The following is a 16,274-nucleotide window of genomic DNA, read 5'->3' on the forward strand; positions in this document are numbered from 1 at the left end:
TGAACGTCATCTGCGAAAATGTGGATTTTGCAATATTTTAGAACATTTGGTAAATCATTTATGTACATCGTAAAGAGAATCGGACCCAGTATAGAACCTTGAGGTACCCCTGATGTGATTGGTGAGAAGGTAGAGTACTGTTGATTATTGAACACTGACTGAAAAATCGATTGGATAAATATGATCTGATTAAATTGATCGCGGAAGTTGAAAAGCCGAAATTATTGGAAAGTTTTTTAAGTAAAACACTATGGCTTATGCAATCGAAAGCTTTGGAAAAGTCTAATAAAATCAGAATAACCGAATGGGATTTATCTAGTTCAACACTTATGTCATCAAACACACTAATCATTGCAGTTTTGGTGCTATGGTTTTGACGGTATCCAGATTGAAAATCACTAATTAGTTTGTTTTCCATCAAGTAACTGCTGATTTGCTTCTTTAAAATTTTTTCGAACACCTTCGATAACCCGCTTAGAATGCTAATTGGTCGCAAGTTCTCAATAGTATTGTGAGTTGACTTTTTCCTAATGGGAAGAATTTTTGATGTTTTCCAACTTTTTGGATATTTGTTCGTTGTAATAATTTTGTTGAACAAGTAAGTAAGTGGTTGAATTATGCTAGGGATGATTTTTTTGATAAACTTTAGAGGAATTTCATCTAATCCAACAGCGTTTGAATCGATTTCGGACAGACTTACTATAGCATCGGTTTCTTGAATCGGAGTGAATGAAAAAGAGTTCCAACTAGATTGTAGACTTGTCAAGTCAATTGTTGTATTGCGAGTGAATGATTTCAGAAAAGTATCATTTATATCGTCAGCTGTAAAATTATTCAAAGGTTGTTCACCTACTTTGCTTACTTTAGATGTTTTTAAACTCTGCCACAGAACTTTGGACGGTAGTTTTGGATCAAGGAATCTTTTGAAATATCTTTTCTTTGCAGCTTGTACAATTGTATTAACTCTATTGCGAACCAATTTGTAAAGTGTAAAATGCTCATTCCTGCGAGATGATTTCCATTGACTAAAAGCTATATTCCTGTCGACCATAGCTTTGGCTATAGTGGCATCAAACCAAGGGTTGTGACCTCTTACGGATGAACATTTTCTTAAGGGAACACATGTTTCAAATAAGTTTTTTAATGTTTGATTGAGATAATCTGTTAAAATATTTGTATCATCAACACTGTAAAATCCCCAATCGATTGCATTAAGTTCCCTATTCAAAAGTGGTATATAAATTTTATTGTAGTCTCTGAAGGTACGAACTTTACCATATGAACTTTGATCGAATAGTTAATTTCCAGCCGTTTTTGGATCTCCCAATGGGACTTAAATGGATTTTTCTCGATCCTGCTAAAGAAAATTGTCAATGAACTTCAGTATTGGACGCTATCTCAAAAACAACTTGACAGATTGTCACCAATTTTGTACACGTACACATTACATTACTAGGTAGCTTCAGGTGAAGTTTTCCATCCATTTCCATCCATACATTTAAAAGTTATTCACAAAACAAAGTGTTGCATTTTTTTCGAATACACACCTTACGTACCTATACACAAAAAAAAACAGAGTAAAACTACTAAATCCGTGTTTTAAATGAACAACAGGCAAACCATATTTTTGAGTCAAATATGTTTTATTTTTTATAATACTTTACGCATAGCTATTTGAACAACAGGCAAACCATAGTATTTGTTATGATAAAGATTAGTATGCGCGAGGAGCTTGATTTAAATAATAAAATTACTATGTATGTTTGTTTGTTTATTTGCATGCATGCATTATAACATTATTTAAAACATTAAAATTCACACTTCTGACACACGTCGATCAATGTTCGTGAGTTCTTCCGATGCTCTGGAAAGATTTTGAAAGTTATGAAACGAGTTTAATGATTAATGATCCTGAATTAGTTTGAACAACAAGAATGTTAACCATAGTAAAATTATCATACGCACTGATGTTTTTGAGTCAAATATGTTTTGTTATCAAAAGTACCATGTGCGTAGTATTTTGTTGATATGAATTGGTGCCACAATATCTAAATTACTATGCGGACACTAGTTGTAATAGAAATAAGGATGAAATCATCATGACCATAGTATTATCGACAACAAACATTGACAGTTATCGGAAATTACCAGGTACCTAGTAATTTCAATAATGTTTCATGCGCACTTGTACAAAATTGATGTTATATTTTGCGTGGTTGAAAATACTATAACGCAGAAATGGTTAAATTATCATGACAACGTCTTTGGAATAGTAACACATTTTTTTCCGTGTACCAACTCATTTGCAGCTCATTTTTTTAGCGTTCCCGATTTTATATCAAAGCAGCTTGTGGACAGCTATTGAAAAACTCATCCGGTACAAATGTGTTCGATGTTTACTCTTGGGATCGCACTCGCAGACTCGGCTCAGAAGGCAACTGACTTGCCAACTAAGCTATATCACAAACCCTGCAGTGGTCGTGTGCAGGCTTCCGAAAAGTACTAGCGAACGACAGTATTCTTGCGAACGTCGCACGTGCACCTCGATGAAAGCTTTCCGAAGATTTCTTCCCAGACAGTTCTAAAAGGAGCGGTCGTGCGATGTACAGCGAGGCCTCGTTTTACCTCATGCGAAAGTTTGTTCGTGGGTATGAAAGTTTTTTAGGCTTCGTGAAATTTTTGGGAAAATCGTCGTAACAGTTTTCAATGCGTTGAATTTCGCATGACAGTACTACCTACTCCGTCCGACTGTAGCCGAGATTCGCTTTGGATTATCATCCACGCTCGGGCCGAGTTAATTTCGAACGAGCGTAGGTATGAATTTCTTTCTCGCTTAAGGGGGCGGGGGGGGGGTGATCACCACGATCACCCTCCTCATAGGACCCCATAGGATAGAAGGTAATCATATCGCCTAACCTGCACCGGCACCACACATCGCGTTTCGCCTCGGTCGTATGCTCCTGCTCGATGGCTCGTTCGATCTATTCGAACCGAGCAGCAGCGCATACGGCCGGGCATGGGTACGGTATGGGCACGACAGTCAACCGTGACAGTCCTGCCCAAAACTGTCACGAGCTGCAGCCGACAGTCAGATGAAATTATTTTAGAAACAGGAGGCCTGAAGGGATGAAAACCGAACTGTCGGTTGGGTCGCTACAGCTTAAAGCTCAACAGCTTAAAGCACAACAACGCAAGCTTTGAGCCGATTGTTCAGATACAGCCTGCGTTCCCGCATGTGTGTGATGTAGCCGAAGCGTTTCGATTCGTTACCGACGGTACAGCAGCAACCGAGTGGTAAGGAAAACCGAGACAGTTTGTTCGACAAGAAAAAGGCTGTCATAGCAAAGCTGTACTTTTCGGAAGCCTGGTCGTGTGACGACCACCTTGTCGCCAGAACGAACTTCATAGAGGCTCTTCGAACCCGAGGAAACCAACTCGACGTTCCAGCAAGGGATGTGTTAGCTGTGATGAACTTTGACTACATGTTCGAAATATAAGGCTATAATCATTTAGTATCCGGGCACTTCATTTCGGTGATAGCTACATTACTAGAGATCGGATATGCAAAACTTTAACAGCGTTGTGTTGGTTATAAAAAGGACTACCTTTTCTATTTTTGCCAGATTTTAAAGTTAATGTGGAGATATTTACGATGCAAAAAGACATGGTAAAAATAATTTTGCACAATTTGCGCCTTTAGCGCATTTTGCGCCTTTAGCGCATTTTGCGCCTCGAAAATTCTTTATTGTCGACTTGGAAACTCATAAACTGTTGATTTTTTTCTGATTCTTTTTTGGACGAAATGGTTAAGAAGTATAAGGAGCCACGCTAGGATCCACACGAAGTTCAAATTAAGCATCGAAATGGAACCCTTGATCTTAAATATGGTAAAAAGTCAATGGTTATTGGGGATAACTGAATGCAGACTAATTAGTAGACACCAAGTAAATAACTAATAGTGAGCAGTTCCTTAGATCGCAATCTGTGCAACTGGTTTTTAAGCAATGTGACAGATGTGTCCTGATGAACGAAGAAATTTATGTTAAAACCGCGTTTAAGAGATCAAATTCTTCGAGATGCCTACTCATGAAAAGGTTCCAACTAGAATCCAATTGGTTTTTCTAGGTGAGTTTGTGTAAAATATCATGATTTTGCAAAGGTTTCGCTTCTGTGGTAAAAATAATAGATCAATACATGACTGAAAAAAGTGTGCAAAGATAAAAAAGAGATTTTATGAAAAAGTAAGAGTATTTCTTGAAATCATTGAAAAATAATATTTTTTATATTTTTATATTAAATGTCATATCAACACCTTCATTTCCTCCATAGAAAGTTTTTCGAAAAAATGAATAGTTTTTAAAATACACACGTTTGTAACTGCCCGGATACTAAATGATCATAGCCTAACATACCTTTCCCTAAAAGCTATTGATCTTCGTCTAAAGCCTCAAGGTATGAGCCGTTTCAAATAAAGAAATTAGCTACGGGATGATTCAATGGATTTCATTCTCGTTTCATGTCGAGAGCTTCTTTGGTTTTACGGCGTGCGATAGAATGTTGAGAAAAATTTTATCAGTTCCTAAAATGTTTCTCTGACTATTAAATTTTGAGACTCGGCTTCACCTTTCAACGGGGAAATAGAAATTGGAAAATTGGATTTCATATAAGTTCTATTAACAACAATGTAAAACGCGTATTATCGCGAATTGTATGAGCAAATTACATCTTACGTCCGCCCTTTACAAAAATTGATCATAAGCATGTATGGTTTGGGTTAGGGCTGAGGCTCTTTGTTAAGGTGGTTTTCTTGCCGAACTATCAATATATCCTTATAAAGCGCCAGGTACCTTTGTATACACCTAGGTTTAAAGTCTCGTTGTATCAGACTAGCAACATATTTTTTTGCGGAAAATAGTTGAATTTGATGCGGAAAACAGTTGAATTTGAAGCCAAATCATCATGCGTACAAAGTCATAAACAAAAGTTGGGTTCGCCATAATCCTTTTGAATATAAAAACCTTTTTTTTATATTTCGATGAGGTCTTGTTATGTCGTTTATTCTATAAGTATGGGAACAAAATTAACATGTTTTCACATATCATCATGTTTTGAACCAATTGCTATTTAAAGTTTGTCAATATGACTTCTTTATAAGCTGTTCAGAAAACTTCCACAATCTCACCGATTTGAAAGAACTGTATCTGCAATAATAAACAGAGTCGATTTTGGGTAATTTTTTAATTTCTCATACTCTGAAGTCGTTTTGGTTCAAAACTGATCCATGATTTTAGCAGAATTTTTAAGTCACGTTTACATGAGTGAATTTGAACTTTGAGTTTATATGGGAAAATTGAATATTTTGTTCTGGAAAATCAACATCATTTTTTTCTGTGGAAACGAGCCTGCTTATGGTTTTTGTGCCAATTCATAAATGGTTCAAATGCATAGGGGAGAGGCGGGCTATATGCGCATATTAAGGAAAGCACTCATTTTCTCCCATATTCCAAAAGATAGGAGTCTGAAAACTATATACACATGAGCGGACATCTGTTTTGCATACGTTAGAGCAATTTTTCTGTTAAAATCTCTTACAGTTTTTGTGAAAATAATTTTATAATAAAAGAAGTCAAAATAGCCGATTTCCGAAACTGGCGGGCTAAATGCGCATATTTATGTTTTCAGCTATATTTCATTAACACTTGCAATATTTTGATATTATTCAATTGAAAATGGTAAAAACGAATGTTAAGCATACGTCAAGGCTGAAATTTTGGTGAAATTTTCAACATCACTAATTTTTTTGCATGAAACATAGTTGAGTATGCCATTTGGCCATATTTCATGGTAATATTTTGTTCATATCGTATTTTTATCGGATCAGTATGAAGTTCTTCTTTTTTCGCTGTAAGATCGTGATTTGAGCGTAGATTTAATGTTTAAGTGATGAAAAGTTAAAAAATTATAAGACTATTCTATTTTTCTTAATATAGGCATTTAACCTGCCTTGATATGGGCATTCAGAACCTGTCTCTTTATCCAATATCTTATCATTCACAACTTTGCCAAAAGCATCAATTTTTTGAATTTCCGATATCCAGATGAATAAGAAAGAAAAACCGTTAAAACTTTTATTCACAGAATCTGTACGCACGATAATTAAAGTTCAATATATTCTAACAAAACTGATAAAAATCTTGTTTGAATTTTTAAATTTTTTCGACTGTATATAACAATTTAATTTTTTCATGCCATGCGTTTAAAGCGTATTACCCTCAAACTGCACTGATTAGATATGATGAATCTCCAGCCATATCATCAATCGGCTGTATGCGCATTTTACCCAACATGCGCATTTAGGAACACTTCCCCCTAAATGCTTTCTAGAAACAGAAGCAGCATGTCCAGCAGAACGTGTTTGTTTTTGCACTCCGAGTAGGTACGGTGGGTGGTGATTTGGGCAGAGAGCCAAGCCGAGAGCCGAAATAATGATGCGTATCGTCACAAGCAAACGTGAACTATTATCAATAGAAAAATTCCTACCAAGAAACGCACGACACGCATCATTAGTTCGGCTCTCAGGTAGGCTCTCTGCCCAAATCCCACCCACCGTACCTACTCGGAGAGCAAACAAACACGTTTTGCTGGACGTGCTGCTTGTGGTTCTAGAAATTCAGGAATGATTTTACGTTTATAATTTTCATATTTTTGCGTGACTTACAGCGTGAATTGTTGCACCTCACTAGAATGTAGATTAAATTTCCTTTCCAATGAATATACTTTTGATTGGTCCAAACTAAGTAAAAGCACTGAAAATCCGGGTACAACCTGACGGTGGACCACAAAAATAGATGAAATTTCAATTTGTAAAAAAATCGCGCAAAGTACTCAACTTTGAAAAATTCCAGTAAATTCCATTTTTGCTGCATGAAAAATCTAAAGACAAAAAAATGTTAGAATTAGAATAAATTTTGTATTCATATTTTTTCAAAAACTCTACCATCGCTCAAACAGTTTTTACTAGCAATCGAATGAAAAGTAGGTTTTTCAGACCACTTTTTTTTTAACTTTTTGTGACCCTTTCATTAAAAAAAATTTAAAAAAATATTTCTTGGCTCCATGATGTATGTATGTATGCATGTATGTTGGTTATCCACCATGGGTGCACGGATTCACCGCAGATTCTGCCTAAGTATGTGTTCAAGTGCATTCTTTAGATTATTAAGTTCGGCGAATCTCCAATGCAACGCAAACACTATATACCCGGACCCCATGGCTTCGTGGAGTGAATGTATTGTGTTGATGTAAGGTATTATTTTGGAAGAACGAGTCAATCAGGTGGGCTAGTTTACTTACAGGTATTCCGGCATCCGTGTATATACCTGGCCAGCTGGCAAGTGATTGAACATTCTTATTATATAGTTAGTTATATAAGGAAACACAACCCAAAAGATTTCTTGCCGATACCGGGAATCGAACCCAGAACGCCTGGCATACCAAAATTAGACTCGCGCCAGCCTATCCGCTAGACCACATCGGCGCTTTTATATTTCTTGGCTCCATGATGTAGACATTAACTTCAGCTTTCATAAGCATAAGACAAATTGTTTTTTGGACGTGTAATATATGAACTACAGCAGTTTTCCTGAGGCATGTTTTTTCGGATTTTTTTTTCCTTTCATGCTGAATAACGAGAAAACTAGTAGCTTTAGCTATATATAATGTTCTAAACATATTTTACTGACATTACAAGGTTTCTATTGATATAAGATTTATACGAAATTAAACATAATTCAAACGACTTAGATAGATTTTACTTTTGGAGTATCAAATTGACACTCTAAGTCGGAAAAGGGAGTTTTTTTGTCCAGGCTTCCAGGGTTCGTCCATAAAAAAAAGGAAAGATGCAGTACTAAAAAACCTTTGAATTCATTTAGGGTCCCCGAAAATTTTTTTGTTTATTGAAGCTTCTGAAAAAAGTTACAAGCTTTCAAACCTGCAATATTGTCAAAATGACACTCTAATGCGGATGAGGGTTAATCATTGACTTGGATTGCAGGATGATTTTGTATTATTTTTCCGACCTTTTTATCCGGCTCAATGGTGAATGTATCTTTAGTGTAGGAAATGCATTCGTACAACTTTTTTCCTAATCAAACTGTTTCAACATACATCACGACAATTGTTCGAACTTCCTGTCGAAAAAAATCAACTTTAAAAACCAGGTACGAATCGATGTTCTCTAATTCACCGCCGCCAAAAAATCGAAGCCCATCGCGCCACTTACTTCCGAGACCAACGTACCCTAAGCAGAGTCTCCCTCCTGTTGCCGGATTGTCGTCCCCCGCAACTTGAACGTCATTTACGACCCTTCTGTATATGTTTTGCATGTGGAATAGCGATGGTTTTATTGGGTAGGTACTTTCTTTCGACCCGACTCCGACGACTTTCTTTCTTTCTTCGGCTTTCCTGGTTGTTGTGGTGACCGACCGACCGACCGGTGAAACCGAAACAGCGCTCTGTGTTGTGAGGTGATGGCATTTTCGGCGGACAGTGAATGTGCTATAATATCCATTCTTCTGTTGGTGGTTCCTTCGTGATGCAATTTTAATGTATGCATTGACCTTTGATAGATTTTTCATTCACCTATTGCCACTTTCCAATCCTACCAAATGGCTTGCGTGCACTCTATGCTCGGTCGACTTACACGTGACTCGGTTGTTAAAAACAACGTTTAAATTTTAAACCGAAATTGGAAACGCTGCTCCGCTATTTCCCATTTTCATTTAAAGAATTCGACTCTGCATTTGAAAATTAAAAGCTTATAACTTTTATTTCCGGTAGCTTCATACTCGAGATTTCTTTCAATTTTTAGTATTCCATAATTTCATCACATTTTTTATGGAATGGGGTTCAATTTTCACAGGTAACAGTTCAAAATCTGACTGACTTTGTAAGCCAATTATACTGTTTTCTACAAATGGCAATAATTTTTCACTATTTAGGTACTTAAATTCACTTAACTGCTTCAAAAGCTCAATCTTTAAAAACCTTATCAAAAGCCACATAACTAAACTGTGTTGAGAATTCGCGCGTTATATCGAGCACATGGGCCGTGATAAAACATACCCATAAAAAGCATATTTTGGCGAGTTTAGAATGATTTTTAACATAAAATCCTAGGCGATTTCATTGTTTTTTGAACGCGACTGTAAGTCAGAAATACTCGATAAAAAAAATTTCTGACAGCATACAATGCAATGAATTGACCAAAACAAGAATATTTCTCAAAATCATGTAGTTTGCTAATTTTTTCAATTTTTAGAATTTTCTACCATGTTTTGTAAACTAACGGATCTTGGACGTTCTAAAAAGTGAAAAAGACGTTGAAATTCTAAAAGTTAAATCGTTTTTGTTGATCTCGTAAGCTTTTTTTTCCTTTTTTTTTGTGAGCAGGGATCATTTTCCATTAAAAGATTCTCATTGAATTTAAAAAATTTGGGTATGAAAATAAATTTATTTTAACAATTATTCTTAATTTGAAACATAACTTGGTTAAAAATCTAGCTGTTTGAAATAAATTATTGCACATTTATGTATGTTAAAAAGCCATCTTTGAAGCATGACAGAATAATCACTGCAAGTTTACGCTTTACTGTTTTTCAATTCATGATTCATATAAACGTTACATCGTGTCGAAAATTGAGTCTTTTCAAACTTTTTGTAAGGAATTCAATGCAATTTTCAGAATGAAAATCGGTCGAGAAGATTGTGAATTGCACTGTTCATTTGAATAAAAAACAAAAACCACTCAAGATTTTGTTTCGAGCCTTTTTAATGTATAATTTAGAAAAGTCAAACTATTTTATTAAAAGATAACAAACCCTTGTATGAATTTTTTAGTTTTAGGAGTTGATAAATTCATAAAATTCTTTCTTGCCTTATGTTCAAAGCGTTTCACGCTCACAATTCATTGATTAGACATGTTGTCTTGTCAGCCATTTCTTCGAACGGCCGTAGACGTATTTAACCCGCTAGGCGCATTTAGAAACTCTTTCCCCTACTGATGAAAAATCTCTCTATCCTTCGCATGAAAAACGTCTACTGAAAAATAGTAGAAAAATCGAAATATTCGATTGTAAATCCCAAATGTTATCGTCAGCAAAGTAGAAAATTCAGCAACATAATATGTAAGTAAACCTTATTATAAAATTTTTTGTCGATTTTTTCCATAACATTTTACTTTTTTACAGATGGCGGATGCAAGCAAGCTGACTTTTTTTAGACCGGTTGGTGAAATGCGTCAAGCCTGAAGAAGACGCCGCTGCAAATCCAATGAATCCAATGAATCCAATGAATAATCAAATCCTTCCGAAACACATTTATTTCGGTAAAAATCAACGACTTTAGTTTCAGAGTTTTTCGGTAATCATTTCGCACATTTTGGTAACGTTTAGCGGCATTTCGGTAATTATTACGCGTATTTCGGTAAAATAGACCGGTCATTCGGTAAATATTACCAACCTTTAACAGTTTTTCGGTAAACTCTACCGGTTGCTCGGTATCTATTACCGTGCGTTTATAGTTTTTTCGTTAAATTTGACCGAAAACTACCGGGTTGTTCGGTTATTCAACGAGCTGTGACATTGAGAACTGTCAATATTTTGACAGATGATTTCAGACGAGTTTCAGTAATTTTTTACCGAAAAAAGTCTGTAATATTTGACAGCTGTCACTTCTCTACCATGAAAAAAAACCAAACGAATAACCGAATTCCACATGTTAGGATTTCAAAAAAAATTACCAAACTTTTCAATAATTTTCGTTTACTGTGTTGTAGGGAAATTAGGCACCCTTCCCTTCTTTTACTAGAGAAATGGAAGGGGAAGGGGGCTTGCTTACATTTTTTTTGCTCGAGAACTAATCAAGCAAATGGGTTTGATAATTTGATACACCTACCTCCTTCCAGCAGTGGAGGATGGGGAGAGAAAAGGAAAGCTCCCATTAAGTTTTTTTTAGCATAAATCGAGGGCTTATCAAGCAAAAGGGAACACATTTTATAAGAGAGATTGTTTGCTCACGAACTATAACGCTGCCTTTTTTCAGTGCGGAATCGGAAAGCAGATTTTAATTTAAATTTCATTTGGCATAACTCGCAAACTTTACAAACTAATGCAGTCAAATGTGGCATGTGACGTTATTTAGACGCTGAAAATATTTCGTATGATAGTTCGTGAATCCTTTCCGCTTAAAAAGAGGGGATGGGGAGAATTCATTCAAATAAAATACTTGCATTGGCATTGGCATAATTAAAGAAATCATGAAAAGTATAAAAATAAAGTAAAAAATTCAGATCTTGAAACTTAATTCAGAGATTAAGTTTCGGACAGTTAGATTACACTATGCCCAACAAAAAATCAAAATTTCAATATTTTTTACAAATTTCATTTATTTTTTTCGTCTTGCCACCAGGTCAGCTAGTAGGTCATATAAATAATATATGTTCCATTAAAAAAACGATATTTGATACAGACGAACTCAACGAGTGTACACTAAATTACATAGCGATAAAACTGAATTATGATAAAAAGCTCAAAATCACTTAACGTACGCTGGATGAAAAAGAATAACGAATGGATGGAAACCATGAATCAAGGCTTCCACTCAATTTGTTCAGTTCCATCAATGAAGAAATCATCAAATCAGTAGGAAGTAACCCTCCTTGGCTAATGGAGCGATAAAAAATGTGCCACATACCTGTACCGCCTGATAGATCCACCGGTGTTCCATCTTGCAGCAGCTTCTGGCGTTTGACTCTCGTCGGGAAATATCTGCAAACAAATACCGCAACTTTTTTTTCCTTCTTATAAGTTGCTTTACTTCTGGAGGGCTAAGCAGCTATAGCTAGAGATGTTAAAGAACTTGACAAGACCGGCCCAGGAGTTGATCGTTCGAAAAATTGCTCACCCCTCACAGCACACGCTCTACTCCACTCTATTCCGTCAGAAACTGGTTGAAAATGGTCAAAATTCGAAAACAGCAATTTTAGCACTTTAATTAGCAACGAACAATCGAAAATACTTTCAGCATCAGCAATTTCTCCTGATGAGGTTTCTCCGGGTTTCGTTCACTTTTTTATGATTTGGCTTCGAAACACGGGCCGCGATTTTTGGGAGTTAATTTGCCAGATAGCGCGCTTATTTTTCCTGGAGTTTTCTAACCCGAACACTCGAATCAATAAAACATAAAATCGCACAAACACTGTTTTCTGATTGGCAGTTTTTTATAACTTCTGTTGGCTGAAGGCGGTTTCTTATGTAACCTGAAGACGAGATCTTCCTGTTCGAAACACGATCGATGTGATGAAGATGATGGTGATGCAAGCAGCGATAATTGTTGGAGGTCATAAATCTGTTACCACAATTAGCCAAGTCTGGTTAATAGCGCATGTTCCACTTGGCTACACCAGTAATAACTGCCCTGGATTTGAACTTCATCGACACCGAAAGATCCTGGCTTGTAGGAATGCAAAGTTGTAGGAGTGTAATGCACCTCGAGATTCGAACACCTCCAGCACAGAACAGGGACAAAGCCAACGAACGGAGAGCCGATCTAGGCTCTTGTCTAAGCACAGAAGTGCAAACAGGAATACAACTACTGAACGAGTCAGGTCAAAAACAGGTGATCAAACTTTACAGGTAGACACGCAACGCAATGAAACAAAAAAAAAGGTGATTCCCGCTGCGAAGATCAAGGAGAAACTAGCTTCGTTGATTCGTTGAGAAGCTCCGGAGAAATGAAGAGATGCACGCGTCCTACCAGTGCGACCGCCAGGTAACGACTGATGAACCACGGCTCAAGCAAACTTCGACCAACCTGATCCCGGACAGCCCAAAACCGCAAGTAAATCCAAAGATGAGTAAACTCAAAGGAGAAAGAATCCGATTGCCTTCCATTCTCTAAATCCGAATCGATGAAGTGTGTCCGATAGGAGATAGCGGGGCAAAACAGATATCTCATTCATAAAACCTGACTTGAAGCATCTCGGAAGACGTTTGCGTTTTGATTTAAAATAATCACAAATAACCTTCAATCATTCTACAGCTTAATATTCTTTTTAGAAAGTTTTGCTACCCCACACTTCCGTACACACTTCATTTATTAGCGGCGAACAGGTAAGTCCATTCGCGTTCATGCTCCCGAAGAAGCTAAGTTGTGATGATCATCGCGATCATCGGGTTCATCTGCAACAAAGATCATGTGAGTGACGAATGTTCGCTTATGTTGTTGCGTTACATGTCATAGACCCAGACTAGTCCTAGGAGAAGATGGGGAATGATGAGGAGTTTGTGATTGAATGGTTTTTGAGTTGCATTTTCATGACAATATGTATTGCTTAAATAAATAAACAATAATTAATGAACAACACTTTTCTCGCTAAATTTGAAATACTCAGAGCCCGCCTACCTTTTACTCAGACGTCGCCACATATATGAAGCAGCCGACGGCTGATCTTAATGAACTCAAAAATCAGCGGAAAAATTACTCAGACGTCAGAAAATTCGGCACTCAGAGAACTCGAGTGCTTGAATGCGACAACTGAGTAAATGTTGATCAGTTTGTGCGAGGCGGTCGGACTTGGTTGTTTCGTGGAGCAAAAGATAAAAAAATACATGGTGAAAATTAATTTTAAAGAAAATTTCTGGCTATTAATCCGATATTATTTTTATTACAGGGTTCTTTGATGATGGTCCGAATAAATTTTCCATTACTTAATCTTGTACGGCATAAAGGGTCCCAGCCCGGGAGACGAAACCCGACGGGCGAAAAAAACAATAAGTTTGTGGATTTTTTAAAAAATAAATGGATATGCACAAAATTTTGACTTTTGTTATTCACCAAATCAACAAATCCATCATTTGTCTAAGAAATAACACAGGTTTTAACTATTCTAGCATGAAAAAGGCGGCCAAAAACCGCTTCAGAATCTTCGCGCATTCTGAGTAACCATGACTCAGTTGTCGCTAAAAAGGCTGTTAGTCAGTTCTGAGTAAAAGCCGTTTAGTCAGAACTGAGTAGATGCGGTTTTGGTGACAACTGAGTAGCCGTCACTCTGAACTGAGTAGCTGAAAGTTAGCGAGTTGTTTGTCTATCAAAACTCATCACCCGTAATCAGGGGTGCCAGGTGGTTTCGTCAAAAATCAGGACAACGTGAAGCTAAAAATCAGGATTTTTCAGGACACTTCTTGATTCATGAAATAATAAGGATTTCTGCTTAGATTGCATAAATAAAGGCGTAATTCAGGTGCTGTAAACGCCTTGATTTATGCAACAACAGTTTGCAGGCCTGCGTAGTTTATATTGAAAAACACCAATTAAATATCATCTGAACCGAAGATTACCATCTGTTGAATGGGTTAAGCTATTTTATTACCTATTTATTCGATGTTCTCATAGTTAAACTACAAATTCGATTGTATTTGAGAAGTTTTTATGAAAATCAGGACAAATCAGGACATTTTAGGTACCAATTTTCAAAAATCAGGACAACTCAAGAGTTTTTGGAAAATCAGGACGGTCTCTCGAAAATCAGGACAAATCCTGATAAATCAGGAAACCTGGCACCTCTGCCCGTAATGCTGACCTGGCATCTCCCAGGGTTTGCCTTCCCCAACTTTACCTTTCTTAAACCTCCCCACGTTTATGAGTGGATCGTAGAGATCTCTGCATCTACCGTTTAAGTAAACGTAAGTCACTTAAAGCGACTAATATACCCTTCCCTCTTCCTACACAGTCCGCAGGGTTCGGCCAGGGCACCTTCTACATTCTGTGGGGGCAAGTTTTTCAATTTAAGAGATTCTATAGTTTGAGGCAACGAAACTTGCTTCTTTTGAATTTTCAAGTCAGGAAGTGTCTTCTAGAAAAGAAGGTGGTGCAATTCACAAAGACTGTTATTTCATAAAACGAGGTGTTGACGAGTAGCACCAACCGATGTTTTAGGCAACTGTTTATGCGAATGCGAACACTTTTGTTTGTCTATCAAACTAAAAATCAAAAAAAACGTCTAAATACGTACAATACAAAATTTTAAATCAGGAATAGATCGACCTTCCCGCAAAACCCCCGTGTATGTATTTTCGTCAATATGTATTCGATGCATAGTAACACAATTATCGCAGAACATTTAAACGTTAATATGCACGGTAATTTTGAATTATTCAGAGACTGAGTTGTTTTGGTTCAGGAGTCGCACCATATATGAAGATGAAAACAACTGAGTGAGAAACCTTCAAAATTTTGAGTTGTTTTCATCTAGCGAGTTCCAAATCCTTGGACTTAGCAAAGACGCACACTTCTTCGAGCAAAATAGATGAAAACAACTCAGAGCGTTTCGTAAACGGTTGAAAACAAACGTTTTTGGTCGGACGGCGACGGGTAAAATTTTCAAATTAGTTTAATTAATTTGTATTTACAAATTTTGATCCCCTCTAGGTTGGTTCCCACTGCGTGCGGGCAACTTTTACCACTGGAATATGCGTAGGTATCGGCTAAACCAGGACCGATTATGTCATCGGGAATATGTGTACCTCATCGAACAGCAGGAAGTGCTGGTGGCTTAAAAAAGGAGAGCCATTCATGGAGCTGGGACTGAAAAAATAAGGTTAGTTTTAGCGGAACGTCCAATAGAAAATTTAATTTTGAATTTTTTTTTTTCAATTGCAGATTCGATGCGACCGATGACCGAGGGAGTGTACCGCGGATCATTGGGATCGGATTGCGGAATGCATGCCGAACCGGAGCAAAAAGGAGTGTCTCAAGCGGGTCAAGAAGATGATGGATCTGATGACCGTCAAAAAGGAGCTTCGAAGTAAAAGTGAAGCATTCAAATCACTTCCCACCCACCGTGAGGAAAATTTCTCGGTTTTTTTTTTTCCACATCGGACATCAAATTGTAATTTTTGAAAAAAAAATAAATGAAACAAAACATGACTACACCGTACAATATTGAATTTCTCATTAAAATGCGACATTCCATGCGAAATTGCTGTAAAATTTCATAAAATGTTGAGTTATTTTCATTCAGTCGACCCATAGTCATCCCCCGTGCAAGCCTGAACAAAAACAACTCAGAATTCGCGAAAACCCCTATTATTCATTTCTGAGTTTTGCCGTTCTAATCAAAATTTGAGTTTTCCCAGTTTTGGCGCATTTTGAATTGTTTTCCTTCAAATCTGAGTCACGGAGAATTAGAGTGTGGGCTATTTCTTTTTCTGTCG

General features: G+C 36.9%; 1 protein-coding gene across 1 annotated transcript in view; it reads right to left on the bottom strand.

Moving 5' to 3' along the window:
* Positions 1 to 12,847, bottom strand: part of LOC129757434 (uncharacterized) — a 79,734-nt gene extending 66,887 nt beyond the window's left edge. The window contains exon 1 of the mRNA XM_055754657.1: positions 11,755 to 12,847. Coding sequence (XP_055610632.1) covers positions 11,755 to 11,787 — 33 coding nt within the window. The 5' untranslated portion in view covers positions 11,788 to 12,847. The remainder of the gene's footprint in view (positions 1 to 11,754) is intronic.
* Between the last annotated feature and the right edge of the window lie 3,427 nt (positions 12,848 to 16,274).

Source organism: Uranotaenia lowii, chromosome 3, assembly GCF_029784155.1.
Source record: "Uranotaenia lowii strain MFRU-FL chromosome 3, ASM2978415v1, whole genome shotgun sequence".
Taxonomy (NCBI): domain Eukaryota; kingdom Metazoa; phylum Arthropoda; class Insecta; order Diptera; family Culicidae; genus Uranotaenia; species Uranotaenia lowii.